Source organism: Microchirus variegatus (genome assembly GCF_963457635.1).
Source record: "Microchirus variegatus genome assembly, chromosome: 14".
In the NCBI taxonomy this organism is placed as follows: Eukaryota; Metazoa; Chordata; class Actinopteri; order Pleuronectiformes; family Soleidae; genus Microchirus; species Microchirus variegatus.
In genome coordinates, this window is record NC_139815.1 from 3441960 (window position 1) to 3469363 (window position 27404).

The 27404-nt window shown below is 41.4% G+C and overlaps 1 protein-coding gene across 1 annotated transcript; it reads left to right on the plus strand.

Annotated features, from left to right (window-relative positions):
• Positions 1-899: 899 nt before the first annotated feature.
• On the plus strand, positions 900-24534 carry tmc3 (transmembrane channel like 3; the record flags this gene model as incomplete). Its single annotated transcript, XM_083901207.1, has 22 exons — positions 900-1018; positions 2813-2959; positions 5568-5643; positions 8069-8150; positions 8234-8340; positions 10492-10590; positions 10858-11000; positions 11452-11599; positions 12085-12128; positions 12685-12832; positions 13953-14062; positions 14136-14214; positions 14439-14702; positions 14823-14951; positions 15806-15873; positions 16240-16368; positions 19940-20050; positions 20209-20334; positions 20974-21052; positions 21203-21245; positions 21332-21611; positions 23643-24534. The coding sequence occupies 22 exons, from the start codon at positions 900-902 to the stop codon at positions 24532-24534; spliced, it is 3423 nt and encodes a 1140-aa protein (XP_083757333.1).
• Positions 24535-27404: the final 2870 nt, after the last annotated feature.

Genomic DNA, 27404 nt, shown 5'->3' on the forward strand with positions numbered 1-27404 from the left:
TTTTGAAGAGATAATTCAGTGGATAATACTGTAGCGTTATTAGCACCATGCCCAACACTCACCTACTTCCCATTTAGCATTTTCAATTTCAGTTGTTGGAGGGAAATTCGTGTAAATCACTTAGCAATAAGCAGGTGCCTCTTGGTAGGAACATCACATGATCATGACGTTTTAATTCTTGATGGTAGATGGGCTTGTAGCAGATGTTAATAGATAACTTTCATAGTTGTAAATGGCCAGTATGGGGATTGAACCCATGCCCTTGACGTTATTAGCACCGCGCTCTAACCATCTGAGCTAATGTTTGAAAAGAGCAAATAAACCTTATTCTAAGTTGTTTAACAATTAATATTGGTGTAAATAGATTTTTTTTTTTACATGTGACCTCTTCCATAAATATCTGTGAGTACACACATTTAAGTATATCTACTTCAGAAAACAGTGGTGTCAGGTCATCTCTAGTGAAAAAGGCTGTTTGGTGGTTTTTAGGTAACATTGTTTCCTGTTAAGATGCCGCATGTTGCATATTGCAGCTTTATGTGCGCTCTGGTTGGTGCTGTCCCTTTAAGCAGTCAGTGTCTGTGATTGGACTGATGACCGTGTGTGTGTGTGTGTGTGTGTGTGTGTGTGTGTGTAAGATGCTCCAGAGCAGCAGGTTGCCCCAGCACTGACTCTCCTGTCCACTAACAGCCAGTGTGTGAGACAGTAGAGACATCAGATACAGTATGAGGGACAGTATTACAGTCTCAGTCAGTTTGAGACAGTGTGAGAACTGTGTTAGAGACTCAATGAGTGTGTGAGACCGTACAGAGACAGTGTGAGGACCGTGTCAGAGTCTCAGTCAGTGTAATGCAGTATAGAGACAGTGTGAGGACCGTGTGAGACAGTACAGAGACAACATGAGTACAGTGTCGGAGTCTTTGGTCGGCAGCAGCAGGTCTCTGTCCGTCGCCAAGAGACACAAAAGTGTGAGGAAAAACTCCAGGAGGATTTATTCAGCGTACCAGGACCAGCAGGGGTGAGTCCGCTCGTTTCATGCGTCCACAGGACTGTATGTCTCCACTGTCCTCAGTCCATGTCTGTCCATCCCACTCTTTCCTGTCTGTCTTCACGCTGACCTTTAAATGACATCATCCAGGTTATACGATTAGTCATTTTCTAATCTAATTGGGTGGAAAACTTCAAAGTGCGTTTTCCTGTGAGCTGTATCGTCATTCAGGAATATTCTGACCCCCTCTTTGGACATGTAGTGGTTTTATTTTCTTCCTATTCTATTCTATTTTATTGTTACACAATTTAAAAACTCCTCTTGCTGGCTTTGAGGAAGGATAAATTAGTTGTATTGTGCTGGCTTAGATTATTTGAATGTAGTCCTTTAAATGTTCTTTTGCTTTTTTCTTTTTATAATGTTATTTGCGGTTGTTGCGTTATTATTTTGTTGTTATTTCAATATAAATATACATTTCTGCTTGATTTTAAATAGTTTTAATTTTTATAATTGATTTTTTAATTGATTGTGTTTTGTATTTCCTGCCTGTAAAGCACTATGAATTGCCTTGTGTAAGAATGCCACTATACAAATATACTTGCCTTGCCTTTAAAGAAAAATCACAGATAAAATGATAAACGGCAAAAAAGTCTGTCAATTTTAAGGTGAAGTAATGTTAATAAATAATATTGCCTCTTGTTCTGTCTGTACAGCACTTTAGTACACTGATGTTGTTTCTAAATGTGCTTTAGAAATAAACTTAACTTCATTATTCTTTATGTATTTAATTTACCCGAAAGCAGGTTAATAATTATTGTCTTTATTTCCTCCATTTTTATATAAACACATGAAATAGGAGGTCAAATATGTGTTACTTTGCAACATAGATCAAATTTCTGATAATTTGGTAATAATCATTTGATACAATGGTTTAGAATGTCCAACTATTTGAATAAATAACAGTTAATATTTTGAATTATATGTTATGTGTGATGATGCTACATAACATTTTCTTAATTGATCATCAATCAATCTTTATTACTAGGGCACTTTTCATACATAAAACACACAACACAACACAAAGTGCTTTACATAATCACACATTTTATCCACCCAGATATACGTTTAACAAACCTCGATGCACGACGAGGAAAATACTGTATCATCAGTCTGGGAAGAAAGATGTGCGATAAAATCATTCATTATTGTAAATCAATAAAACATAATAAATAAATCACACATCTAAATCTGTCAGGAAAATTGACATGGACATTTTTCCCCAAATCATTCAGACCTTCAAAGTGTCCGAGGATTTTTCTATTCAATTTGAGATGTTAAATAGGAAGTAGGTGAGTGTTGGGGCGTGGTGCTAATAACCCTGCAGTATTGGCCACTGAATTATTTCTTAAAAAGCTAGAGGTTGTCTGTCTGTAGTGGCTGATGACTTATGAAGATTTCTGGTAATTCATGGCCGGTTAGCTCAGATGGTTAGAGCGTGGTGCTAATAACGCCAAGGTCATGGGTTCGACCCCCATACTGGCCAGGAACATGTTTTGAAACTTTTGTGGCTTCTTTTTTAATGTGGAAAAAAATGTGTTTTAACAGCAGTGTTTGGGAAGATGGCCTTTTCTGCCACTAAGAACAAATTAGTAAGTTTTAAAAATGAACTCTTAAGGGTTAATCAGGTTCTATCACTAATTGACAAAAAAAAAATTGTATAGTGGAAAAGAGCCTAAATATGGCTTGGATTTCAGATATTCTGTCTCTCCTTTTCTCTACAGTGTAACAAATTGTCCTTTGTCTTTTTGTTTTTAAACGCTGCAGCTCCTCAGATGATGAAGATAAAGATGACGAGCGCGTGGACAGTAACGACCCGGAGGAAATGTTCCAGAACATTCAGTACCAGAAGGAGATCATCGCCAACATTCGAACCAGACCCTGGCCAATGAGACGCAAGCTCAAAGTTCTCAAGTAACACTGCTGTTGAACACACACACACACACACACACACACACACACACACACACACACATGCCGGCCTCACATTATTTGTGTGGACACTCAAAGACATAATGCATTCCTTAATCACAACTTAATGCCTAACCAGTTTTCCTTAACCAGTTTCTCAGACATGAGGTTCTGCATCATTAAGACCAGGTTTTGTGAGCGTGAATGGTTGTTTGTCTCAGTGTGTTTGCCCTGTGATGGACTGACGACTTATCCAGGGTTTGACCCCGCCCTTTTTCCCCCCTATGTCAGCTGGGTCTTACCAGATCTGAACAGGGTCTACAAGGCCATGTTTAGACTGCATTAGACTGATATTCCTGACCTACATTATTCTAGAGATCAGATCTGAACTGCATGACCATATTGACATAGTCTAGTCCAGTCTCCGGATCTACATCATTGTTGTTGTCGTTGTTTTCGTGTCGTGCTGTGAGGGACACAGAAGACACTTTGAAATCCTATTTCAGCGTAAGGCGGGGTACAGTCCATTACAGTCGCTATAGAGTGTCCATTTTAGTGTCTTAATCTCCAAATCTGGATGTTTTTGGACTGTGGTGGGAAACACACATGCACACACAAGGAGAATCAGCTTTGGAAAGATCAGATATATGTGTTTTTTCAGCTGTCCAGACCGTTTGGATTGGTCTGATTTTCTACTGCAGTCTAACGAAGGCCTAAGAGATAAAATGCAATAAAACAAAACGACAGATCCTAAAACATTACAACCAGCAGATGAAACTCAACAATCAGCTCATTTTAGCCTTCCTGCCGTACTGCAGCTTCCATCCCAGCAGAAGTGAATTTCATTTTTAAAACACACTTTGATTTTTCCGGACCATTTACCACCTTATGTCTTGGATTTTCCATTTACCATATTAGATGAACCATATACAGGGAAGCTCGTCCACCAATGTGATCAGACACATTAAACACCAAACAAACAAGCCACGTAGAGTCACTGGAAGATAGAGAGCTTCTAAGATTTGCTGAGTCCATGCCATGGAGAACACATTTTATAGTGGCAGTTTGTTAGTTGCGTAAAGGTTACCGGGGATGGGATACAAGTCTGCATTTTTACAGCTGCTTTAATCTCTGGCTGAACGTCAGTGATTGCTCCCTGCACAGCGGCTCACATTTCACATCACACCATCAGTCATTTTTTAATCTGCACCTTCATACAAATTCCAGCAAAAACCCGGTTTGACTAAATCATGTGAATCCTCTCTCCGATTCCGGCCAAGTTGCTTTCCATGGGTGATGAGTGTGTAAAGGACACGCTGGATGTTTGCGGTAATTACGACGTGGTTCATGATCCTCTGAATTGCCCCCAGAGCTGTGACAGAATGAGCCGGGTTTCATTGTCTTACGGGCTATAAAGCTGCCGAATTACTTAAGACAATTTATTTTAATAGCAGCAGTCTGCTGTGGTTTTAGAAGCGTCAGGGTGATATTACTGGTCTTTAGATTTAGTTATAGTCTTATGACTAAAATACCGTTTAGTTTTACTCATATTTTAGTAATTTTTCCGCTTAGCCGCTTTCCTCATGTGTCCTCCCCCCCATTGACATCCGAGTAGATCAACCTAACCTGCGTACCTCGCAAAGAGATCAGTCTGATTGGATCTCCTCTTATTATTCTTCTCTTCTGATTGGTTCTCTTCCCAGTTCCCATTTTTGTCATAAATAGGACAAAACATTGGAATCATTTTAAGGGAATGTCGTCATCCACACCAGTGTTGTTTTGACAACCATCTTAGATTTGGTCTTAGTCTTAATCTTTCGGACTAAAATGCTTATTAGTTTTAGTCAAATTTTAGTTACTTCTATATGTGATGTTTAGTCCAGTTTTAGTCGACAAAAACTCAAAAATGTTTTAGTCTAGTTTTAGTCAAAACAAGAAATATAGTCTTTTAAAGCGGACCTAGACCGGAAGTTCCAATTAACGCTGTTTTTTTAGTGTGTATCTGCGTCATTACCTTGTTTACAAAGCCCTGAAGGTTCTAAACAAACAGTTCAGTCACTGATGAGAACGCTGTGTTTTATTGTAATCTCGGGCTCAGCGAGATCTCTGAAAAAACCCGGTCCGGTTACGTAAATACCGGTTCTCCTGAACAGCAGATCGTCCTGCTCCGGGCTATCGGCACATCCGGTTGCGTACATTGAACCGCAGAAGAAGAATAACGTCCGTTGTGGAGGTGTTTCACGAGCGTCAGTGTCTTCTGACTCTGATATTTTGTTTGAAAATAATATTACAACGTTAATATTGCATCTTTATTCCATCAATGTTACAACTTAAATCTCCTATTATTAGACTTTATTCTTGAAAGTTAAAATTAGTTTTCCTCACTATGGACCCATTAACAACCACACTTGAAAAAACTGACCTATGCCAAGAAAGGTCTTTTTCATTGATTAACTCAGCTGCAAATGTCAGTATTACTTTAAAATGTATCATATAATTGTACCTCATATCTTGATCTGTATTGAACCTGTTGGAGACTGGCCAGCCTTGGTGGAGGTTTGCGCCGAGTACATTCTCATGAAAATCAATAATCACAACCTGTGATCTCCAGGCATGCCAGAGAGATTGTCCTGAAGTACGAGGGCCAGCTGACCAGAACCAGAGGCTACCAGACTGCAGGAGCTGATGTACGTTCACTTCTGTCATCTCACCATGTTTGGATAAGTGACCTTCATTCACACCTTGATTCAGGTGAAACAAGGAACCTGAAACTGGGTCACAGGGTTAACAACCTGCATTGTTTAACATAACGACACAATTGATAGTTTGGCTACCTTTTGCTGCAGCCTGTTGTTTAATTTCCCTTTTTAGTTTCATTAACAAAGCAGTGGCTGGTTCAGGTGTATCCTCATACTAGCTTACCTCAAAATTGTTTTAGCTAATTTTAGCTACACTCCGTTTGTTTGTAGCTTAACTTAAGTTTTATTAACAAATCCATCTTTATGCTAGTTTACTAAGTGTTATTTTGGATCACTTTAGCTCCTGCCTGTTCCTTAACTTTCCTTTTAGTTTAGCTGCTGGATATTCTTCGGTTGGTTCATGTTCGTCCTCGTGCTAGCTTACATCACAGGTGATTGTTTGGTTAACTGTAGCAGACATTTGTCTATTAGCTTGTCCTTTTTATTTTCAATAACAAAGCAGTGGTTGGTTCAGGTGTATTCACATGGTAGCTTACCTCAAAGGCGTTATGTTGGCTGTACTGTAGCTGCTGTCTGCTTTTAGCTTGACTTTTGAATTGTATTGACAATGCAGGGATCAGTTTGCATCCATTGCTGTGGTAGCTTACTTCCCATAGTTTGCAGCCTGAAGTTTCTTTTTTAATTGTATATACAAAGCAGTGGTTATCAGGTGTATTCTCATGCTAGCTTACCTCATATGTGTCATATGCTAACCTTATCTACATTCTGTTTTTTAGCTTGACTTTTGAGTTTTATTAGCAAAGCAGGGGGCAGTTCACATCAATTTTCATTGTAGTTTACATCATAAGTAATAGTTTGGCCAAATTCAGCTGCTGGATATACAAAGCAGGGGTTGGTCCATGTCGTCTTCATGCTAGCTTACCCCACAGGTGTTATTTTGGCTGACTTTAGCTGCTGTCTAGTTTTGCTATCAGAGCAGGGGGTTAGTTCATGTTCGTCCTCATTCTAGCTTACCTCACGAGTAAAAGTTTTTAATTTTAACATTTGAGTTTTATTATTGACATGGTTGCTTACTTTGCAAGTTGATAGTTTGGCTAACTTTAGCTGCTGTCTTTTCTTTCTTATGAGGCAAGCATTTAATTTCATGTGTCTGACTGATGAATTGTGAATTATTATGGCAGACTGTAGTGGGAAAAAAAATATGAGCATCCTCATGTGGTTCAGAGGTGAACTGCAGGTATAAATCTTGAGTAAAAGGCAGGGGTAGAAAAAAAAAAAATCCGCAAATTTATTTGGCCTATCAAGAAAGTATCCACACCTCTATTAACTTTGTCTGACTATTCACTGAGGATCCTCTTTGTGTCACTGCACTGCAGCAACATGATCAGAGCCAGAATAATAAAACAGGTTAGATTTCCCTGTAACCTGCTGAGTTCTGATTTTTACTATGCTGAACACACACACACACACACACACACACACACACACACACACACACACACACACACACACACACACACACACACACACACACACACACACACACACACACTCACACACACACACACACACACACACACACACACACACACACACACACTCACACACTCACACACACACACACACACACACACACACACACACACTGCTTTATCTACCTTTTCTGTCTGTCTGTGACACACACACAGCAGCATGAGTAAATTTATAGCCTGTTGTTATAGCTCAGTTTAATTAGAATGTTCAGGCTGCTCAGGCTCCATTAGAATAAATTGACTTTTAGTGAGCAGTCTGCTGATGAGGTATTAATCAGAATCATTGGTCCAACTGACCTCGTTCTGATTAATAACATCTCGCTTCTGATTTTTATCTCTCATCACATCATGAGTCTCCCACACACGCACATACTTTCAAATCTTACTCAGATATTTGGTGCAAAATAACCTCCAGAGAGAAGAACATTTAGTTTTTAAGAAATGTGGTGTGAAAAAAATAAATCCACCTATCACAAGAAAGGCAACATTTGTTGTTTTATAACTGTAAATAAACTCAGGTACACAGAGAAATGTGACCAAGATTCGTGTAATACATATTTATCTGCCTCTCAGTTCTGTGCTAATGTAATATTTTTCATTAAATAATAATTTATGTGTAGAGAATTCTTTGTAAATAACACGTATTAATCAGTGCTTCACGTTTTTAGTTTTTTTAAAGCGTGATTGTGCGAGGTACTTATTAGGTGACGCTTTTGGTTGGTTAAAATTCTTGCGTCTTGTCACAGAAAGAAAGCTTCCATGTCAGAGGCTCAGTCTTGTGCACTGGGGACATGCAAGGTGGAAAATTAGTGCTAATTTTATGTCAATAAGAAAATCGCTGAGTTACTGCATCGTGAACTTGTCTTTTGTCTCTCCTGCAGCTGCTGAAGAAACTGTCCCGTCTTCTGTACAACATTGTGGTTCTGTTCATTCCCTGGGAAGTGAGGATCAAGAAAATTGAAAGTAAGTTTTGTTCTCGACAGTGAAACAAAGTGCAGCAGTAACCCTACGATTTTCGGTCACATGTTTGTCTCTGTCTTTGTGAGGTCACTTTGGGTCGGGCGTGGCCTCCTACTTCATCTTCCTGCGCTGGTTGTTTGGGATCAACATCGTCCTCACCATCATGACCGGAGCCTTCATTGTTCTCCCAGAGGTCAGTGCGTCTCTGACACCGTGGACTGAACAAATGCTCGAGTTAGATCGAGTTTGTATTTCAACTGTGAACCTTATTGTTGTGAGTGCTCGCGGTGGGTTCCATTTGTAATAGGAGCTCGTCATTTTCAATGTCATAATTATTGTTGTGTAAAGCATTATGAGTATTAAGCATTAATAATACATACACATATTGTATAAAGCATTAATAAGCTTGGGATGCATAAAATATTACTATATATATTTGGTGTGTGGTGGTAACCTCGACTGAGCCAGCCAGTGTGTCACTCCAAGGTTTTCTCAAAAGTGGGCAGCCCTGTTACCCCACAGGTGTTATTTTGAATAACTTTAGTTGCTGTCTTTTCTTTAGCTTCACTTTTGAGTTTTATTAACAAAGCAGGGGTTAGTTCACATTTGTCCTCGTGCTAGCTTTCCTCATAGGTGTTATTTTGGCTAACTTAAGTGGGGTCGTACCTATGTTCCCCCGGGTCCTATGTTCCCCCGGGTCCTATGTTCCCCCAGGTCCAATGTTCCTTTTTTTTTTAAAAAAGGGTCCGATGTTCCCCGTTTTTCCCAAAAAAGTCCTATGTTCCCCACTTTGTATGTGACAGGGGAACATGGGACCCTTTTTTTGGAAAAAGTGTCCCATGTGAATCTGTGAATTCTCTGGTCGTCCACAAACGAACATGGGGGTTACAGATAAAAAATTAGAAAACATGAACAATACTTTTTTTAATTATTATTATTATTATTATTATTAATAATAATAATAATAATAATAATAATAATAATAATAATAATAATAAATATTTGGATTCAACATTATATAGTCAGATTGACGAGAGGAAAACTGTCAGCTGCTGCTCCAAACAGGCAGAGAGAGAGAGTGAGAGAGGGAGTTTCCCGGTTTGTTCACGACCGGCAACAGCGGGGAACATAGGACCTTTTTTCAAAAAAAAGGTCCTATGTTCCCCGCTTTCACCCAAAAGGACCCGGGGAACATAAGACCCGGGGAACATAGATATGGTCCCACTTAAGCCACAGTCTGTTTTTTAGCTTTACTTTTCATGCTTTGCAATAAGGTCTGTAAAGGTTTGTCTCTAACTGCTGATTAGAGTGTGTCGAATCATTGTCCAGCAGCTTCATCTCGAAGTACAAAGTGTAGAATACAACAATAAAAGAGGAAACGTGTATCTTGATGGGAGATGCTGTTGGAGTTATGTTTGCTCCTGATGCTCAGACACAAGCAGTTTCATCAGTCATGACTTACTGTGTTGTGTTGTTCCTGTCACTGTCTCGTCTTATTTCACCCTTGCTCCTGTCCTCCCTCCCTCATTTATTGGGGACTAACCTTCCACCATCTCCTGTCATATTTCCAACCTTTATCTCACCTCTGCTTCCCGAACAATACCATCCAACATCACCCATCATGGATACTATCTATACCTGTGTTTATTATGATTATGTGTCACAGGATGAAATGGAGGATCAGCCAAAGGGCCGACGCAGTGACAGAATTTCCTGTGTAGTGATTTAGAAGGGCCGAGGCCACATCCACACTACTCCGTTTTTGTTTAAGATGACATTAATCCTCCTTTGCCAGCGGCCACACTACCATCATGCTTTAGAAACCCCAAAACTGCTCCACTAGCACTAAAACGATGTAATTTGTCCTTTTTTCTGTATAAACACAATGTGTGGTGCAGCCCTTTTACTCTCCCAAACCAAAGTCCTCAGAGAAATTCCGTGATTTTACATCACAGGGACACAGGTTCTTGATCCACTGCTGCCTCCATCTAGAAGTTCAAATGTGTTATTTTGTGACTTTGGTCTTTTGAGATCCTTTATTGGATCGTGACCACACGAGGCAGCAGTAGAGCAGCAGCTCCAGTGTTCCTGCAAACTCACTGATTTTCTGGATGGAATTTGTTGTGGGAGAGTGAGTATTCATGAAACAACACAGACTTCAGTTTCCAGTAGTAAAATGTTGTCTAATGGTGAGATGACGCAACAAAATTCTCCACATTTAAGATTATACCTGTGCTCTTACCTGCGCTGGTTTCTACATGTGTTTGATAAATTAAGGCTACTATTATTCCCATACAGTGTCATTATGATATAAGTTGAATCAGTGTGTGTTTGTGTGTATTAGTTGCTGGCTGGAGCTCCATTTGGCACCACGAGGAGTAAAACTATCCCTAAAGACCTTCTGCCTTCAGCTCAGGACCTGGACACCATCTGGTCTCTCGGGGTAAACCTCTCTGCGTTTTTACGATCCCATTAAAAACACATATCTCACTGACACCGTGGACCATTATTCAAACCCTATCGAGGGTCACTTTAAGATGACCTACATTTGCAGTTTCAATAGTACACTGCTGTAGTGAGGCTTATTGTCTAATCATGATATAATCCATATGTGTGCATGAAATTTAACGGCGTTAATGAATCACACTGGGGTGGATTGTTTTGTTTTTTTGTCACGTCATCATGTGCTGCATGTGTTTGATGTCCACAGGGCTACCTGCAGTACTCAGTCTTGTTCTATGGTTACTACGGCAGGCTGAGGAAGATCGGCAGCGCTGGCTACCGCTTGCCACTCGCCTACTTCCTGGTTGGGATGGCCGTCTTTGCCTACAGCTTCATCATCCTGCTGAGAAAGTGAGGAGCGAGTCACGCTAAACATGGTCCCCATACGTGGCGAGTTGTTGTAACCTAACTATAACCCTATATGAAAAGAGGGAAGAAATCAGCTCACAACATCTGAGATCCCTGAAAAAACTTGTTTTTATGAAAGAATTCATTTAATTTAAACCAGTTACACAAGACAAACATCACAACTTTCCCTTTTAAGTCAGTTAAACCTCAATACATACTTTGTGAGCTTCCTCACGACAGGAAAACATTCATAACATAGGTCACAAATGATTATATAATATAATATAATACAAGATGAAGCAGTCTTTCTCTGTGTATCACCTACAAATTTGATTAAAGTTCACTCAGAATTTTGTTGAGAATCTATTTTCTGCTCCACAGTTTTGGACTGACAGGATTTGATCACATTTATTCAAAACAATGAAATAATATACCAGTGACAATTGTTGTGCAGGATGGCAAAGAACTCTCGCCTGAGCTTGGCCAGCGCCTCTGATGAGAACTTCACCTTCTGTTGGAGGGTTTTCTGCGCCTGGGATTATCTGATCGGAAACCCAGAGGCTGCAGAGAGTAAAGGAGCTGCCATCGTCAACAACATCAGAGTCAGTCACACCTATACACACACACACACACACACACACACACACACACACACACACACACACACACACACACACACACACACACACACACACACACATACATACACTCTTCAGTAAAGTTCTATACATTTTTGATGTACTAGGGCTGAACAATGAATCAAAATGTTATCAAAATTGAATTAAATATTGCGCTGACTTTTACGCGTCATATTCTACAGACTGAAGAAAACACAGATCTGCACAAATATCACACAGTAATCATTTTAAATATTGTATTTCAAATGTAAAAAATGATATATACTATGATTTATATATACATTAAATCATAGTTGGATATTTATTCAAAATTGTTCAGCCTCTACCATGGGCTGCCATAAGCCCTGCCTACTGTTCCTTTAATTCCTTTTTCAGTCAGGACATTTCTATTTACCCGAGATAGAAATTGTGTTCATTTTATCCTTCAACACACTTTTTCCCTCACACAGGAAGCCATTGTTGAGGAGCAGGAAAAGAAGAAGGACACCAGTTTGTAGGTGGATTTATTGTTTGTTTATTTGTTTCTGTATGACTCCAGTGCTTCTTTTACAGTCAGTGTGATTATACACAGTTCCTCCTCACATCATTTATATAAGCTGAGCGTTATATACTGTATTCTTTATTTTTATTAATACTGTTTATCGTTTTTCTTCTCTATTCTTTCTTTCTCTTTACTTTCACAAAAACACTTCTGGGGACGGGGTTTGGCAAATCACCGTCCTGGATTAAAACTGCTGTTTTTCATCCTTATATTTATTTAAATGTTATTATTTTGTATATTCTTTTAAGCTGATTTATGTTTTTAATTCCTCTGTCAGTTCATCTGCGCCATAATTTAACTCCCAAGATTGAAACACACATAACACGTGAACATGTGTTATTTCTCTCCTGGTTTAGGTTTAGATTTGACCGTAAAAACAAAACTAAAGCCATAGTCGCATTTTTCAATACTTCATCTTCAAAAACATTTGCTGTTTTGTAGTAACCTCTGGTTCCGTCCAGATTATACCAGGATCCGAACTCCTTTTTCATTTTCTGTGACTCTTCAGGGCCGTTCTGATCAGTCTGCGTATCTTGGCCAACATCCTGGTGCTGCTGTCTCTGGCCGGCAGCATCTACATCATCTACTTTGTGGTGGACCGTTCTCAGAAGCTGGAGCAGGAGAAGCCCGAGCTGACGCTGTGGGAGAAGAATGAGGTAGCAGAGCGGAGCGGACGTCGTCGGCTCATCATCATTAGCCTGATCTGATTACACCAAGCACAGTAAACTTCAAAGCAATCGATGTTAACAGAGATCAGTGACGGGATCATGTGGACGACGCCTCCGTCTCTTAGTGTCAGAGAAACCCTTTATGACTTGTTTTTGCTCATTTTGATTCTAAGGTACAGGATTTGCACATCTGGTTGCTTATACATGTAACACTTTCCACAATAAATGGCAGGCCATAATAAGGAGGATATATTTTATTTACATATACAATAAAAACAATTAGTAAAACAAAGGGTAATAAGAATAAACAGCCCATGTAACATTTAAAAAGGTGTTTTTTGATGCTGGATTTTCGTAATAGAGTCCTCATTAGCACTAATCATCTGAGCTTAACCATCCTTTTCACGTCAAAGCTTACTCCATAACTTATGATGGGCAGTGATAATGTGGCTGTGGTCACACCTGAGTGAACGTACAGTGAACAGGTATGACAACCTCTGTATGTAATCAGTCTTGTTTTTCTGTGAAACAAGGCCGGTTAGCTCAGCTGGTTAGAGCGTGGTGCTAATAACGCAAAGGTCATGGGTTCGATCCCCATATTGGCCATTATAGGTCTTTAGTGGGCCACTGTTAACTGCTGCACATGTCATGTTACACTCACAGACAGTTTAGTATTATGTCTCTAGACTGGAACTGAACTGTGTGTTTGACAAATGCATAAGACACTAGTGCATTCTGGTAGAAACGTCCAACTAGGAGATAGGAAATTCCGACTACTTCTCGAAGGCGTCATGTGTTAGATTAGCTGTGTGTCCGCTACCCCTAGAAATGTGCAAAACCTAACGATTGCAATAAAACTGGTCATGGAAACCTCTCAAATATCGCCCTCATGAGGTGGTTTTTGAGACGCGTCGGTTTTGAAGTTTGTCGGTCACCGATTTTCCGAGAAAAATGGGAAACTGGACTTTTACGAGAATTGCGACTCATATGCAAAACACCCTTCAATGGAAACACCTGCAAATACTTTTGTTGACATTTTTTAAATATCCCCAAAAATGTCTCATATGAATCATTTTCAGTGACTTCCATATCCTCCCTCTCCGCTCAGGTCAGCGTGGTGGTGTCTCTCATCACCATGATCGCTCCGTCTGCCTTTGAGCTGGTGGCTCAGCTGGAGATGTACCACCCTCGCACCTCGCTGAGATTCCAGCTGGCCAGGTAACAGCTTTTAAATGACTCGCTCACAGCCTCACTGACGATATGATCTTGTCGTATCTTCGTGTGTTTGCAGAGTGCTTGTTTTATACCTGGGGAATCTCTACAGCCTCATCATCGCCCTCCTCGATAAGGTCAACATCATGAGCTCAGCTGTGAGTACAGTCAGTATACACCTTACACCTCTGGGGGGCGCTGTTGTAGATATGATACACCAGGTCAATCACTTTCTACTTATTATGACAATTGTAAGACCTTGTTCAGACTGCCAGAAAAACACACAAATTCAAATTTTTTCCAAATCTGATTAAAAAAAACATTAAAGAGACGGTTTATCCCAAAGCATCTGCTGACACACTGTACCATGGTTGTGATCCAGATCCAAGTGAGTCAAGCTAACTGGTCTGAGCCCAGCTCCTTCCTGGCCACCATCTCTCAGCCTGAGGGAGACAACCTCTCCACCCACATGTCCGAAATCTCTGCATCCGGACATCGCAACAGCACCATAGCAACCATCGCTACGGTGCTGGGAGTCGCCCAGAGCAACAAGAGCATCTCCAGCGCCGTACACAACCAGACAGCTCTGTTTGAGAAGAACACCCGTCCTCAGCAGGACCCGTGCTGGGAGACCTACGTTGGACAGGTTCTGACTTCTGATTATCACACATTTTGATTTATTTTTAGGCAGCAGTTCTTCTTCTTGGCCAATATATGTCAGCATATGTTGACTTTGTTTTCCTGTGACCTGGCTGTGCGTCTTCAGGAGATGCTGAAGCTGTCCATCATTGACATGATCTTCACAGTGGCCAGTATTCTGCTCATTGACTTCATCAGAGGGTTGGTGGTTCGATACCTGAGTGACTGCTGCTGCTGGGACTTAGAGAGCAAGTTTGTAAGTTACACAGTTTTTTGATTTAACTTTCTTCAAACACACCTGATTGCCAGAATAGTGCAGCAGAATTACACTTATGGTGCATTTACACTACAGCACGGCTCAACTCAGCTCTTTTTTTTTCTGTTTCCATTAGTGATTGTATCTGGTGTTTTTTTTAAATACTTTTTTGATAGTAATAGGAATGTTGTCTTTTCAAGTTCCTTAAGTCTCAAGTGTCCCATGGTTTTGAGTTCAAGTTAATTTCTGTGAAGATAATTACTTCTTTGCTAACAGTGGCCAACTAAAACCCTGAAATGGCCAGTATGGGGATCGAACCCATGACCTTGGCGTTATTAGCACCACGCTCTAACCAGCTGAGATAACCGGCCATGTTCTTGACCACGAAATCGATGTTTACAATCAACAACAACATTGCAAGTTGTGTTTTTTTTACAGGATGTGACAAACAGCAGGCCCATTAGCCAATGGTCCATTTTAAAGGTTTAAAAACTATGATGACCCTGGTACACAATATAAATCGTGACTCGGGCAAATTTGTATATTTTGTTTCTATTTTTGTTGCCATTTCTGCAACACCTAATTAAATAAAGTAAATAATAAAAACAAATCATTTTGTTCAATGATGTTATGTTGTGTAAGTAAACAGAGAGCCTAGCACAATTGTATTTGGGGACCCCAAAGAAATCTAACCCTGTCCCATGTTTGGAAATGACTTTGATGATTATTCCAAGATTATTTTTCCTAAACCTTCTGCATATTTTATTTTATTATTTGTATGCATGTTGTCTTGGAATGAAAACATGAAAATAACCTCATTGATGGTTTGTTGTTTATTTTCTGTCTTTCCTCAGCCTGAATATGGAGAATTCAAAATAGCCGAGAATGTCCTGCATCTGATTTATAACCAAGGAATGATCTGGTAGGTGTGAACAACTGAGGACATCCTTCCAGACAGTTCTATTACAGCGGTGCTGCCTTGTCACAGTGTGTGTAATAGAGCATCTAATTCAGAGTTAGGAGAATGGCTGCTGCTGCTGCTGCTGCTGCTGCTGCTGACGACCAGTCTCCCTGACCCTGTTTAAAGGACCGTGGCCTTCTGTGATCTCACACATTCACCTTCGACTGTATTTCCTCAGCTCATTTCACAAATGTCGCCTTGCAACAATGAACGTAATGAAAAGGAACCACGAGCCACTGGAGGCAATGACAATGTGTTAGTCAGTGTGTCTGTGTGTGTGTGTGTGTCACTGTCAGATTGACTTTTTTTTCTCTTTCTTTCCTCCAGGATGGGAGCGTTTTTCTCTCCTTGTCTTCCTGCCTTCAACGTGTTGAAGCTGATTGGTCTGATGTATCTGAGGAGCTGGGCTGTCCTCACCTGTAATGTTCCCCATCAGCAGGTGTTCAGAGCCTCCAGGTCTGGCACACACTCTCACACAGACACATTCTTGTACAGCAGTCTAAAGGCCACATTATACTTCTCCGACTGCGTAATGCGTTATTCGACTGCGTCACCACGGAGATGCCTCGAGCCTTCATACTTCTCCGTCGTGGTGACGGATACACACTGCAATTTCCCGTCCGATCAGTAGGGGTCGCTACGCAAGCTTGTTGTGCTTTTGGCTACAGTGAGCAATGGCGTCCGAGAGAAAGACTGTTGTTGTTGAAACAGTGGCCATTTCTCACTTTTCTGTGTCCCGGGAACGCAGTTTTAAGATAATTTGAGGCGAGCAATTGGCCATTTAGAGTCTAAACATGTGCTGTGTGTATTAAGATATGAAGTATTTATAGTTTGGCAGCGACGTTGTCGGCGGTGATCAGCCCCGCCTCTGTGGACGCTCGGTGCGCACTGTGGCCCGGCGCAGAGCAGCTTAGCTCGGCCTGTCCTGAGGACCAATCGCAGCCGTCTCTGTTGTCCCTTGACGAAGTGACGGACACTTAAAAAATATTTTGTGCAGCCGGAGACGACGCAGAGGCTCCCCGACAGGCTCTCCGTCGACGCAGAGGGCTTTGCGTAACCTACGTAGAGCACTTTACGCAGGAGTATAAATTGGGCTTTAGTAAAGACACTCCCAGACATATGACCAGTTTCCACTGAGTAGAATGATTAGGTTCGGTTCGTTACAGTATGTATTATTAATATTATTATTATTATTATTCTTTTTTTTTAATTATTATTATTCTTTTTTTAATAGTACCAAAATTCCACTTTTGAACTACCAAAGTAATGGTACAGTATGGGTGGAGCTCGACTCACCACAGTCAGCTGTCACTCCCTTGTGACCGGTGTTTCTTTAACAGCAGCAGTCTGTTCTCATACAAAGCTTTGACATCTTGTTGAGACAGAAGCCCACAAACCGATACAATGTCACGGTACGTACCATAACCGTATCGGGCACAGCTCACACCCAGCCTACAAAGTAAAGGTATTGTCCTCAGTGGAAACATCACTCAGCTACACCCGAGGGCTTTACTGGTCCAGATTATACCTCACTGTATCAAACCGAATCGCACCACGATGGAATCCGTGATGGAAACGGAAGCTGACAGTGGTGGCCCCAACCATGTGTGCCCACATGAGCTTCCCATGTGGTGCCCATTTTACTGAGACCTGCATAATTTGCCCATTTGAAGCCCATGCCCACTTAGTACCCAGATGGCCTGAAAAGGGTACTCTCCACCGCATGGAAACACTTCCGTTGACGTCACTTTTTAGTATCGGCAATATAATTATATACCAATATCACCCTTATGGGCTCCACGTCGACAAAACCACAACCATCACCACTATATCCCTAACCCTAACCCTAATCCTTAACCTAAACCTAAATCTAAACCCAACCCTAAAACCAAGTCTTATCCAGAATCATCCTGTTTAAGGTGACAAAACGTGAGGACCTGTCCTTGTGGTTTATACATTCACACAAAGGTTCGCATTCTCAACTGGAATGCGGTCACCTATGTCACTGCCAGGTCCGACCTCTGACCTCTTCAGGTGTAAACAGAATGTGCCGCAAGGACACAGAGCTGTGAGGAAAGGGGGGGGGCAGCGTAAATGAAGCCGCATGAGCTCACTGATGATGATCAACTGTCGTCTCTCTACCTATTTCCTGTCGTCCCTTCTCATTTCCCTGCTCTGCAGTGATAGAGACAAATCAGTGTGTCGTCCCACGCGGTTGCTTTTTTATGTACACACAGATACACACGAGGGCCTGCAGCACTCAGCCCACTCTGATTTATATAACAAGGCTCTTTCACTCCTTATCAGTCACTCCCAGATGTGGTGGAAAATCCAAGCAGCTCTCCTTCACACACACACACACACACACACACACACACACACACACACACACACACACACACAGCTGATAGCACATTTAATGTGAGCCATTAAATGCAGTTCTGCTGCAGGAGATTGATCCTGACACTTTGCTGATAATAAAAGTTCTTTTCCCCCCCCCCCTCCATCTCCCGCTAATAATTACAGAGTGCTGAGACACTTGAATGTGTTTAAACACCGACACTATTTCTCCTGGTCATAATATGGATTTCCTTGTAGTAATAATGAAGCAGTCGAGTGTTTCTGGGCCAAAAAGGTGGAGAGAAATGCAGCCACTTAAACGGGAGAGCTGAAGTTTAAGACCAGACAAAGCTGAGTAATGTGTGTGTGTGTGTGTCTTTGAATGTTCCCAGCCAACATGTTGTTGTGTCACTGTTTAACAGCAACGGAAAGAGTATCAGAGCATCAACACGTAGCCAGTGAAAAGCATCATACAATGCAATCAGACACAGCTCTTTTTCCCCCACCGAAGTCCATTGAGAAAGATAAATCCGAGCAACTTATTTTCAAATGCAATATTGACAGCTTTACAAATTTGAACTTGGTGAAGGAGGCTGCAGTGGATCATCAACTCTTGTGTGCTGTGAGGTAAAATCGCTGATTTTCTTTGGTGTGGGAGAGTGAGCGGTTTACAAAATCGATTAACAAACGATTAACATACCTCATTTCTGAGTGAGAAAAAAACGTTTTAATGGTAATAATAAAGTAGAAAACATATTCTTAAGATAGTGTACAGAAAGCATACCATTCTTAAATGGCCAGTAAAGGTATTTGTAAACAGATTAGTGGCCAGAATGGGTAGAGAACCCATGACCTCGGCATTATTAGCACCGTGATCTAATTACTTATGTTTTTGACCTTATTTTTTATGGAGTTTCAGAATGAATGTTGAGGAGGAAGAACAACAGTGTAGATGTTCACTCAGGTGTGACCACCTTCCACTGGGCAGCCAGAGCCTCAGTATTATATCACACATTATTATTACAGCCTGACATAAATTCTGAAATAAGCTTTGTTGAGAGCATGGTGCTAATAATGCTACCAAGGTCATGGTTTCAAACCTGCACTGGACCATCGTCCAACACGTTCTCTGATCACAAGGCTTCACACCAAGGCTGCAGGGAATATCTGTTAGGCTGTTGATTGAGTAGAGGAATGTTTGTATTCTTTAATTTTGGATTTTAATCATATATTTACTGTTAACCTTATACATCAGTGGTAGAATTCTGTGGTAGAACGGTGCCTCCTCAGCATCCACTTTCACATCTTTCTCACACTAATTGAAACGCATCACTTGACCGCTCATTTACCACGCAAGCCGATATTCCGCTCTTGTACACATCATATACTACAGATTGAAGAAAACATGTTTTTCTCACTCAGTAATTTAAAATATGTTATTCAAATGAAAATGAGAATAATTTCCATTCCCTCTCATCGCAATTTCAGTCAAAATAATTGCAATATCGATATTTATATAAAATAATTCAGCCCTAACATTTACCTTTGTGGCTTCTAATTTTATATAATGTACAAAAACTAAATTAAGGAACAATCGACAAATCCAGGATGAGGGATAAAACCAGGCTTAGGCATAGTGTGAACTACCCCTTGAACCACCTTCTCTTTACTTTGCTATTGTTTTCAGATCCAATAATTTCTACTTGGCCATGCTGCTCTTCATGCTGTTTCTGTGTATGCTGCCCACCATCTTTGCCATCGTTCGATACAGACCGTCGCAGCACTGTGGACCGTTCAGGTGAAAAAACGTGAACGTACACTTGTACACAAAACCGTTAGGGAGGTTTGTGTTCGGAGGAATTAGTTAATATTGCATTTTGCCGTCCATTAAGGCGCTTTAAAAAAACAAACAGACAAAAAAAAGTAACTTTAAGAGCTTTCATGTTTGTCTTCCAGTGGTCAGGAGAAGATTTATGACATCATCTCAGAGACGGTGGCGGCCGACTTTCCTCTGTGGTTCAGTAAAGTGATGAGTTACGTCACCAGTCCTGTCGTAGTGCTGCCAGCACTGCTGCTGCTATTGTAAGAACACACACACATACACACACACAAACATACACGCACACGGTAAAACAATCCCGCCTCATGTCTTTTTAAATTATAAGATCCACCGTACTACATGACAGAGAGAGATGAATATTAAAAATATTTGTTCTGTGTGTGCAGGGTTCCCACGGGGGCCTTAAATAGACATTGGTCCTTGAAAATGTTTGAATTTTGTGCAAGAAATAAGTGAAGTTGATATTTAGGTAAATGTCTCCCTTGTTTGTTACGACGCCACCTACTGTTTCATGCCCTGCATTGCTTGACGTAGACTAGGTCTACGCAGAACAAGCGTGCACTTGTGAGATTCCGTGCAGAACAACGATCGAGTAACATTAAAACAAGAGAGAGAAAATGACGACGTGATGTCTGGGAAATGAAAATTCCAAGATCTCCATCTCACCAACGACAAATGACTGACTTAGACCAAGATCCGACACCATCATGGACAAAGACACTCTTACAAATTACCCTCCCATCTTAAACTGTGACAGCACATTCAGTCCTTGAATCTGAGGGAATTGGTCCTGGAAAGTCATTGAAAGGTCCTTGAATATGATGTCAATCAAGGTTTGGGCTGTTGTGTTGTCTCTTAACAGCTGTGCCTGTGTGTTGCAGCATGCTCATCTACTATCTCCAGGCCATCGCCAGATCCCTGAAATTCACCAACAACCAGCTGAGGATGCAGCTCCAGAGAGTGAGTATCTGATCAAAGATCAATAAACACCCTGAGTATTTACAAGTACAATGTGGATTGTCTTATTCTGATAACAGTTTGAAATTCAAATGTAACTTTGAGTGATTGATTGAATTAACTCGTCTAACATTTGCCCTTTAATCTCTGCAGGAACGAACTGAAGACAGGAAGAAAGTCTTCCAGCTGGCTGCAGGTAGGTCTCTCTTCTGTGACTCTTCACTTTCTCAAAGTGTCGACTCATTGCCCTCATGCTACACGCAACACCTGATCCTCCCTCAGCACGACTGCAGCCTCCAGAGGCTGCCGCTGCGGCCGACAAACCGCTGGATCAGCCGGACAGTGACGTCACGAGTCAGGAGGCCTCGGTCCACACGCCGTCTCCACGACGCAACGGCAGTGTCACCAACTTCCAGTCCCCTGTTCGCCGCGGGAACAGCATTCGCACCATCACCCAGTCAGCGTCTCGGCCCGACCTCAGCCGAGGAAGTGGATCTGGATCCGTCAGGAGCCCGACGGTGACGGTTCTGCCCAAACACAGGCTGGAGCACGTTCCTAACAGGTCACACACACACATCAGTACACTGATTTAACCCAGTTTGTTGGTGACTTTTGGCGTAATTGAATATTGTAGTGAAATGAGTTCACACAAGGTTGGAGTTTGACTGAAAACACAAAGAAAAGTGAATTCTAGTGCTCAAAAAAACCTGTTTGTTCAGCAGTTTGTTGGCACAAATTATTCTTGTCTCCGCCCACCCTGCTCTGCTGCTGTATACACGCAAACGCACCCTCAGTCAGGTCTGGTAGCTTTTGCCAGACAGAGCCTGTTTTCAGATTAAAGACCCAGCATACACCATTTCTGTTTATGGCAGAATAATTTCAACAATCAATGAAAATTACACAGTGCAGCTTTAAATACAATCCATTTAATTAGCATGATTATTACTTTTATTATTTTTCACACAAAATATGGTATGTTTGTGAACGAAAAAGAAACATCATCTCAGTGACACTGGTTTCTATTTTTAATATTCTCTCTTTCACTTGATCCAAATGTTGAAATAAATAATTGTCAATTGCCTGTCCCCAGTTATGGCTATGCTAATGGATATGCTAATGCTGCGTCTCATCTACATGGGAACTAGGAGTGACTTTCACCCCCGAGTTCACCTCGCTCCACTTTAGAAGTCGGAATTGTAAATGTATCTCGAGCTAGCCATTGTTAGCCACTGTTAGCAATGCCAGATGATGGCACCACTCCACATGGTATTCTGCGCTAAACATGTAACAACATGTCACCGGTTAAAAATCAACCAGAACAATGTGAGCGACTGATTTCATGTGAAACAAATATGACATAAGTACTATTAATGCTAATAAGTGGCAGAGTTTCCAAGTTGGAAATTCCAAGTTCCAACTACAAATGGAACACGTCAATAAGGGCCAGAGGACAAATGTGTGTCTTAGCGTAGATGGAAATAGCAATGATAAAAACCTGCCATTTTACCTTGTAGTGAATGTCAATTGAACACATTTCCATGAGGGAGACACCTGTTTAAATCGTGTTTAGAGTATGAATAGCACATAAATTGTAGACTCCTCCTTAAACCGTGGAACTTGTGTCAGTGAAGGATTTTTCTAAATGTTGTCTCAGTTTTTTTCATCCTCACAACAAAAGTATTCGGTGGGAAGCAGTGTACTTACTTGTAAGTTATGTGTACACTTTTTTGGCATGAAAAGGTCAAGTTCAAACCTGCTGCTGTTCAGCTTTAAAGGACCATGGTGTTGATTTTTTACTGCTGCTTATTATTTTGCATGTTTAAAGTGATAGTTTAGATATTTTTCTTGAACTGACGGCCAGTGGGGACACCAGGAAAAACTGATTTTAGCCACTTAACAGAACAGTGAACATAGTCTTCAGATATCATTGACTGAAGCAGGTGCTTTGTTAAGTGGCTGTTTTTCCTTATGTCCCCACTGTTTTCACTGAGCACATGTAGCACAGATTACACCTCATACAAAACTGAACTATCCCTTTAAATCATTGCTGACCAATATATAAAACATGTCAAAGTTTTGAGTTTCTCATGCCTGTGTGCAGCCATTGGGTTTCATTTATTTCATTTAGTTTAAAAGCAGAACTCTGCAAGTCTGGTCACTTTTTCACCTTTTTCCTCTACGGAGCTCCCCCTACAGTTTCGGAGTACGTCATTTTACAGCACCATCGTAAACATCCACCCGTCCATCCATCGTCTAAAAAAAAATCCTGCATAGTTCTGCTTTAAACCTGTTGGATCCATCACGTCATTTCAAGATTGTGTTAGCAAACACGACGCAGACATTTTCAGCCCATGCTTCATGTGATAACAGATATCACATCATGATGGCTGACGTGGACTTTGAGGATGTTTCACATCTCAAATTCTTCACTTCTGGCTGATTCTTACATCTGCTTTGTTTCTCTCTGTCATAACAGGTCCCGGCCGTTTCTTAGCGGCCCTAGTGGATCCTGTCGGTCTCAGTCCTACCACCACTTGGTGTACAATCACCCAGCTCGCTATTCTGACAACATCCACTCTGACCCCCTGTACAGGAAGACCGTGCGGGCCATACGTCCAGTTGAGGCTGCTGGGTACATCCCAGCGCAGAGTTATGGCGGACGCCGCGCTCACACCCGCTACGTCATCGTCAATGAGCATGAGCCCCGGAAGAAGCTGCTGCGCTCAGCAACTCGCATCCCGCGGCATTACCTCATGGAGGAGCCCGCAGAGATCGTGGAGCTGTACCCGTGCAACGTCAAGCGCTACGCGACGCGCGCAGCTCACCACCAGCCACACCCTCACCGCTGCCACGCGTCACAGCAGCACCTGAGTGAGGAAGAGGAGGAAGAGGTGGAGGTGGAGGGGAAGGGCAGGAGGAAGACGTCACTGGGGAAGACCCACCGGCCTCACTCCCTCTCCGATCTCCACCAGCCTGCGAACTTCTACATTGGTGACCGTGTGGAAAGCCACGTTTCCATTGCTAAAGACAGCAAAGCAGCTCGAGGAAGATATGGAGCAAAAGATGGAGATGAAGAGGGGGAGGCGGGAGGGGCAGAAATGGACTGGGGAGGTTCAGAGTCTCATCTGCGGTGCCAGGGCAGTGTGAAAGGGTCCGACCCCCTTCTGGTTCCAACCAGACGTCACGTTCATTCTCCAGGAAGACACAATCAGTCTCCAGCCAGGACCAGACACGCAGAGTCTCACGTGAAGCCCAAGATGAGGCCGAAGCTGGAAACGCCCCTGACAGAGTCTGACTCCGCCTCCCTGGCGTCCAGCAGCGACCAGCAGAACAGCAGCACTGACCAGTACATCCAGGTCATCCACAACAAGGAGCGCTATCTCAAGTCTGACACAAGGCAAGGAAAGATGGCGAAGAAGAAGTCCAAAACCAGCTTTGACCCGAACGTCACCGAGTCGAGCGACCTGGTCTGCTCCAACGTATGACGTCTCCGTCCATCCATCTGTTGGATTCTTCCAGATATACACAGGTGAAAGTAGTTGAGTAACTGCCTGTTCAACCACATGTAAAACCAGCCGTAGTCGCCATTCCCACAAGGAAATGCCTGCTAACGTTGCGTTAGGCTCACCAACACAGTTGATGTGTCTTAAAATCAAGGATCTTTCAAGATAAGTCTCCTTCTTGGCCTTGTAGGAAGTGTGCTTCATCACTATCCCAATGGTCTGCCTGACAAAGCATCCATGCACAAAAGGGAATGTGGGTATTTAACGCTGCGCTGAGGAACCACAACATGGATCCTTGTAAAGGCTCAGTGAGAAGGACTCAGTCCTTCAGCATTTTGTCATCGGAACAGTCCTTCAGTGGAATACAAAGACATTTGGAATTCAGCGGACGATCCTTCCTTGACTTTGACAAATACCAGTTATCTCCTTGCTTCTCAGTCGTTCTATGTTTCATTGGAATCATCTGTGCTGGGTTTAGATCTTGTGGGTGGAGTCCAGCAAAAGTGTGGAAGATATTCAACCTTCTACCATCGATGACCTGCGAGGGAGAAGTCATGAAAACAAAAACGACTCCTCACTCTAACTCTAGTGAGGCAGACGACGAGCTACAACCCGATTTTGATGAACAAAAAACAACATTGGTCTTAAGCAAGGAGGCAGGGACCGTCTACAAAGTGCAACACCAAGAAATGAAAATATTATTATAGTAATTCACAGATTCAACCTTCTACGATCAACAGCTTGCCGACTCACTCTAACTCTTAAACAAGCTACAACCCGATTTTCATTTACAAAAGAATCGTTCTCTGACCTGAACATATCATGTCGGTCTTTACCAAGCGAGGAAGCAGGGACCGTCTACAAAGTGTAACTTCACTCTGAATGCAGCAGATTTTGCAACAAATTAATTTCACACATTGGCGATCTACTGCTGATTATACTGCATTTCTTACAGTGGAAAGAAATTGTTTTTGTATGATTTTGGTGAATGCTTTTTGGTCATTATATTCAATAACTCACCTCTTAAACAGTGCAGTGTCTCCACAAATGTCCACACAACATTGGCTAACATGTGGTTATAATATCCAATAAGCTGCCTTTTATACAGTGTAGTGTCATTTTTGTTAATATTTAAGTATTTGTAATAAGACATTTTTTCCATTATTCCAAATATTTATCTATTCTTTTGAGAATTGATGTGATGAAGGCCGACGTCGTATCTGCAAGAATGTAAAACTACTTTCACCCATGGATATACATCATATGTTAAGCACATAAACTATAATATTGTAAATGTGATGTTATTCTCCTGTGTGTGTGTGTGATCTGGTATCAAAAATGTATATAACACCGCAGTATAAAACAATGCATACTTGTAATTTGTGGGATGGTATCTATCGTGGAATTGTGATAGTCATGTGACCCAGAGTCACCTGTGAAGTTCACTCATTCATTTATGAGACACACTGATTTACTGAGACTCTGTGTAGTTGCTCTTTTTCTCGAGAACTGGTGTAAAGTGTTTGACTAAAGTAGCTTTAAAGATTTGACACTTCTTTGGCTCCATCGTGTTTACGAAGCCCCTGAATCCTTTGTTGTCCACTACAGAAGGTAGCCGTTAAATATTATATTGTCATTACAACAAGAGACAGCAGCTTCACACTGGCCAGTTAAGGGTAAACATATCTTACTACAAAGGTGTGCGTTACTGGTGTGAAAGTGGGTTTCACTATGAGACAATTATTAAACCTTTATTCTGATTGACAAAGTCAGGAGTGTATGATCATTGGAAGTTAAGATTCCCCTTAACTGTTGACTGGGAAGCTGCTAATCCTAATTACAGACTCGAATGCCAATTAACCTAAATATTTTGTTTATTTTACATGCTTTTATTGCACCAGGGGGCGGTGTAAAGGGTTAGATATATTCAGTCAGGTTCTGCGACAAATTGCTTGATCTCCGTAGATTTATGGCGCTTTTCCACAACACAAGAACTGACAAAACTGGCAAAACTCACATGTGTGAGCTCCACGTTACCCAACATTCACAGTAGCTAAGGGTTAAAGTTCACTCTGCATGTTTCCAGCATTATCATTAACTCAGAGCCAAAGGCCGCGACCCGATGCGGTACAAAGGCTATCGCCAGACTGCATGCCGATCTGAATTGACATTGATTACGAGTGTGGAAAGAGTGTTTAGTCACTTTCAGGACTGTCCTTTCAACACATGTGACATGGATTAAAGAGCCTCTGTACACAACTGGATTGACATACAACCAATCAGAGCAGTGCTGATGGTTGCTGTGGCCATGCTCCTTTTCATCTTCGATGTGTCTAGTACAAATTGATGCATATTTCCTTCGAGTTCTGTGGAATTTCACGTTTTTCAACATGTACTTCAAAAATGCAATAATTTGGGGGGGAAAACTCTTTTTTATTATTATTATTTTTTAATTTTACCTCATGTAAATAATTATTTTCACCTTGAAATGAAAGACCAAAAGAAGTATTGAATAATTGGTGTTTCATAGCAGTTAAAGACTGAAGACATGAAGTAAAACAGAACGAAGAGATCATTTTATTGTGAAAATTCTAACCGTGCTGGTCAACTGTCCTGATTCTTCTTTGATTTCAGGGATTTGAACTTTGAAATCGGAAGTGCATCCCTTTTCCTGTCTGACTTGACTACACTGATTCTTCTTTTATTGTAGTGATTTCTCTCGGGTTTCTGCGGCTTCAAAGACGATGACGTTTTATTTTGAAAGTGATAATCGGAAGTTTATACCTTTTTCCTGTCTGACTTCTCTGCTCTGATTCTCATTTGATTTAAGGATTTTTTTTCCTCTCGACTGT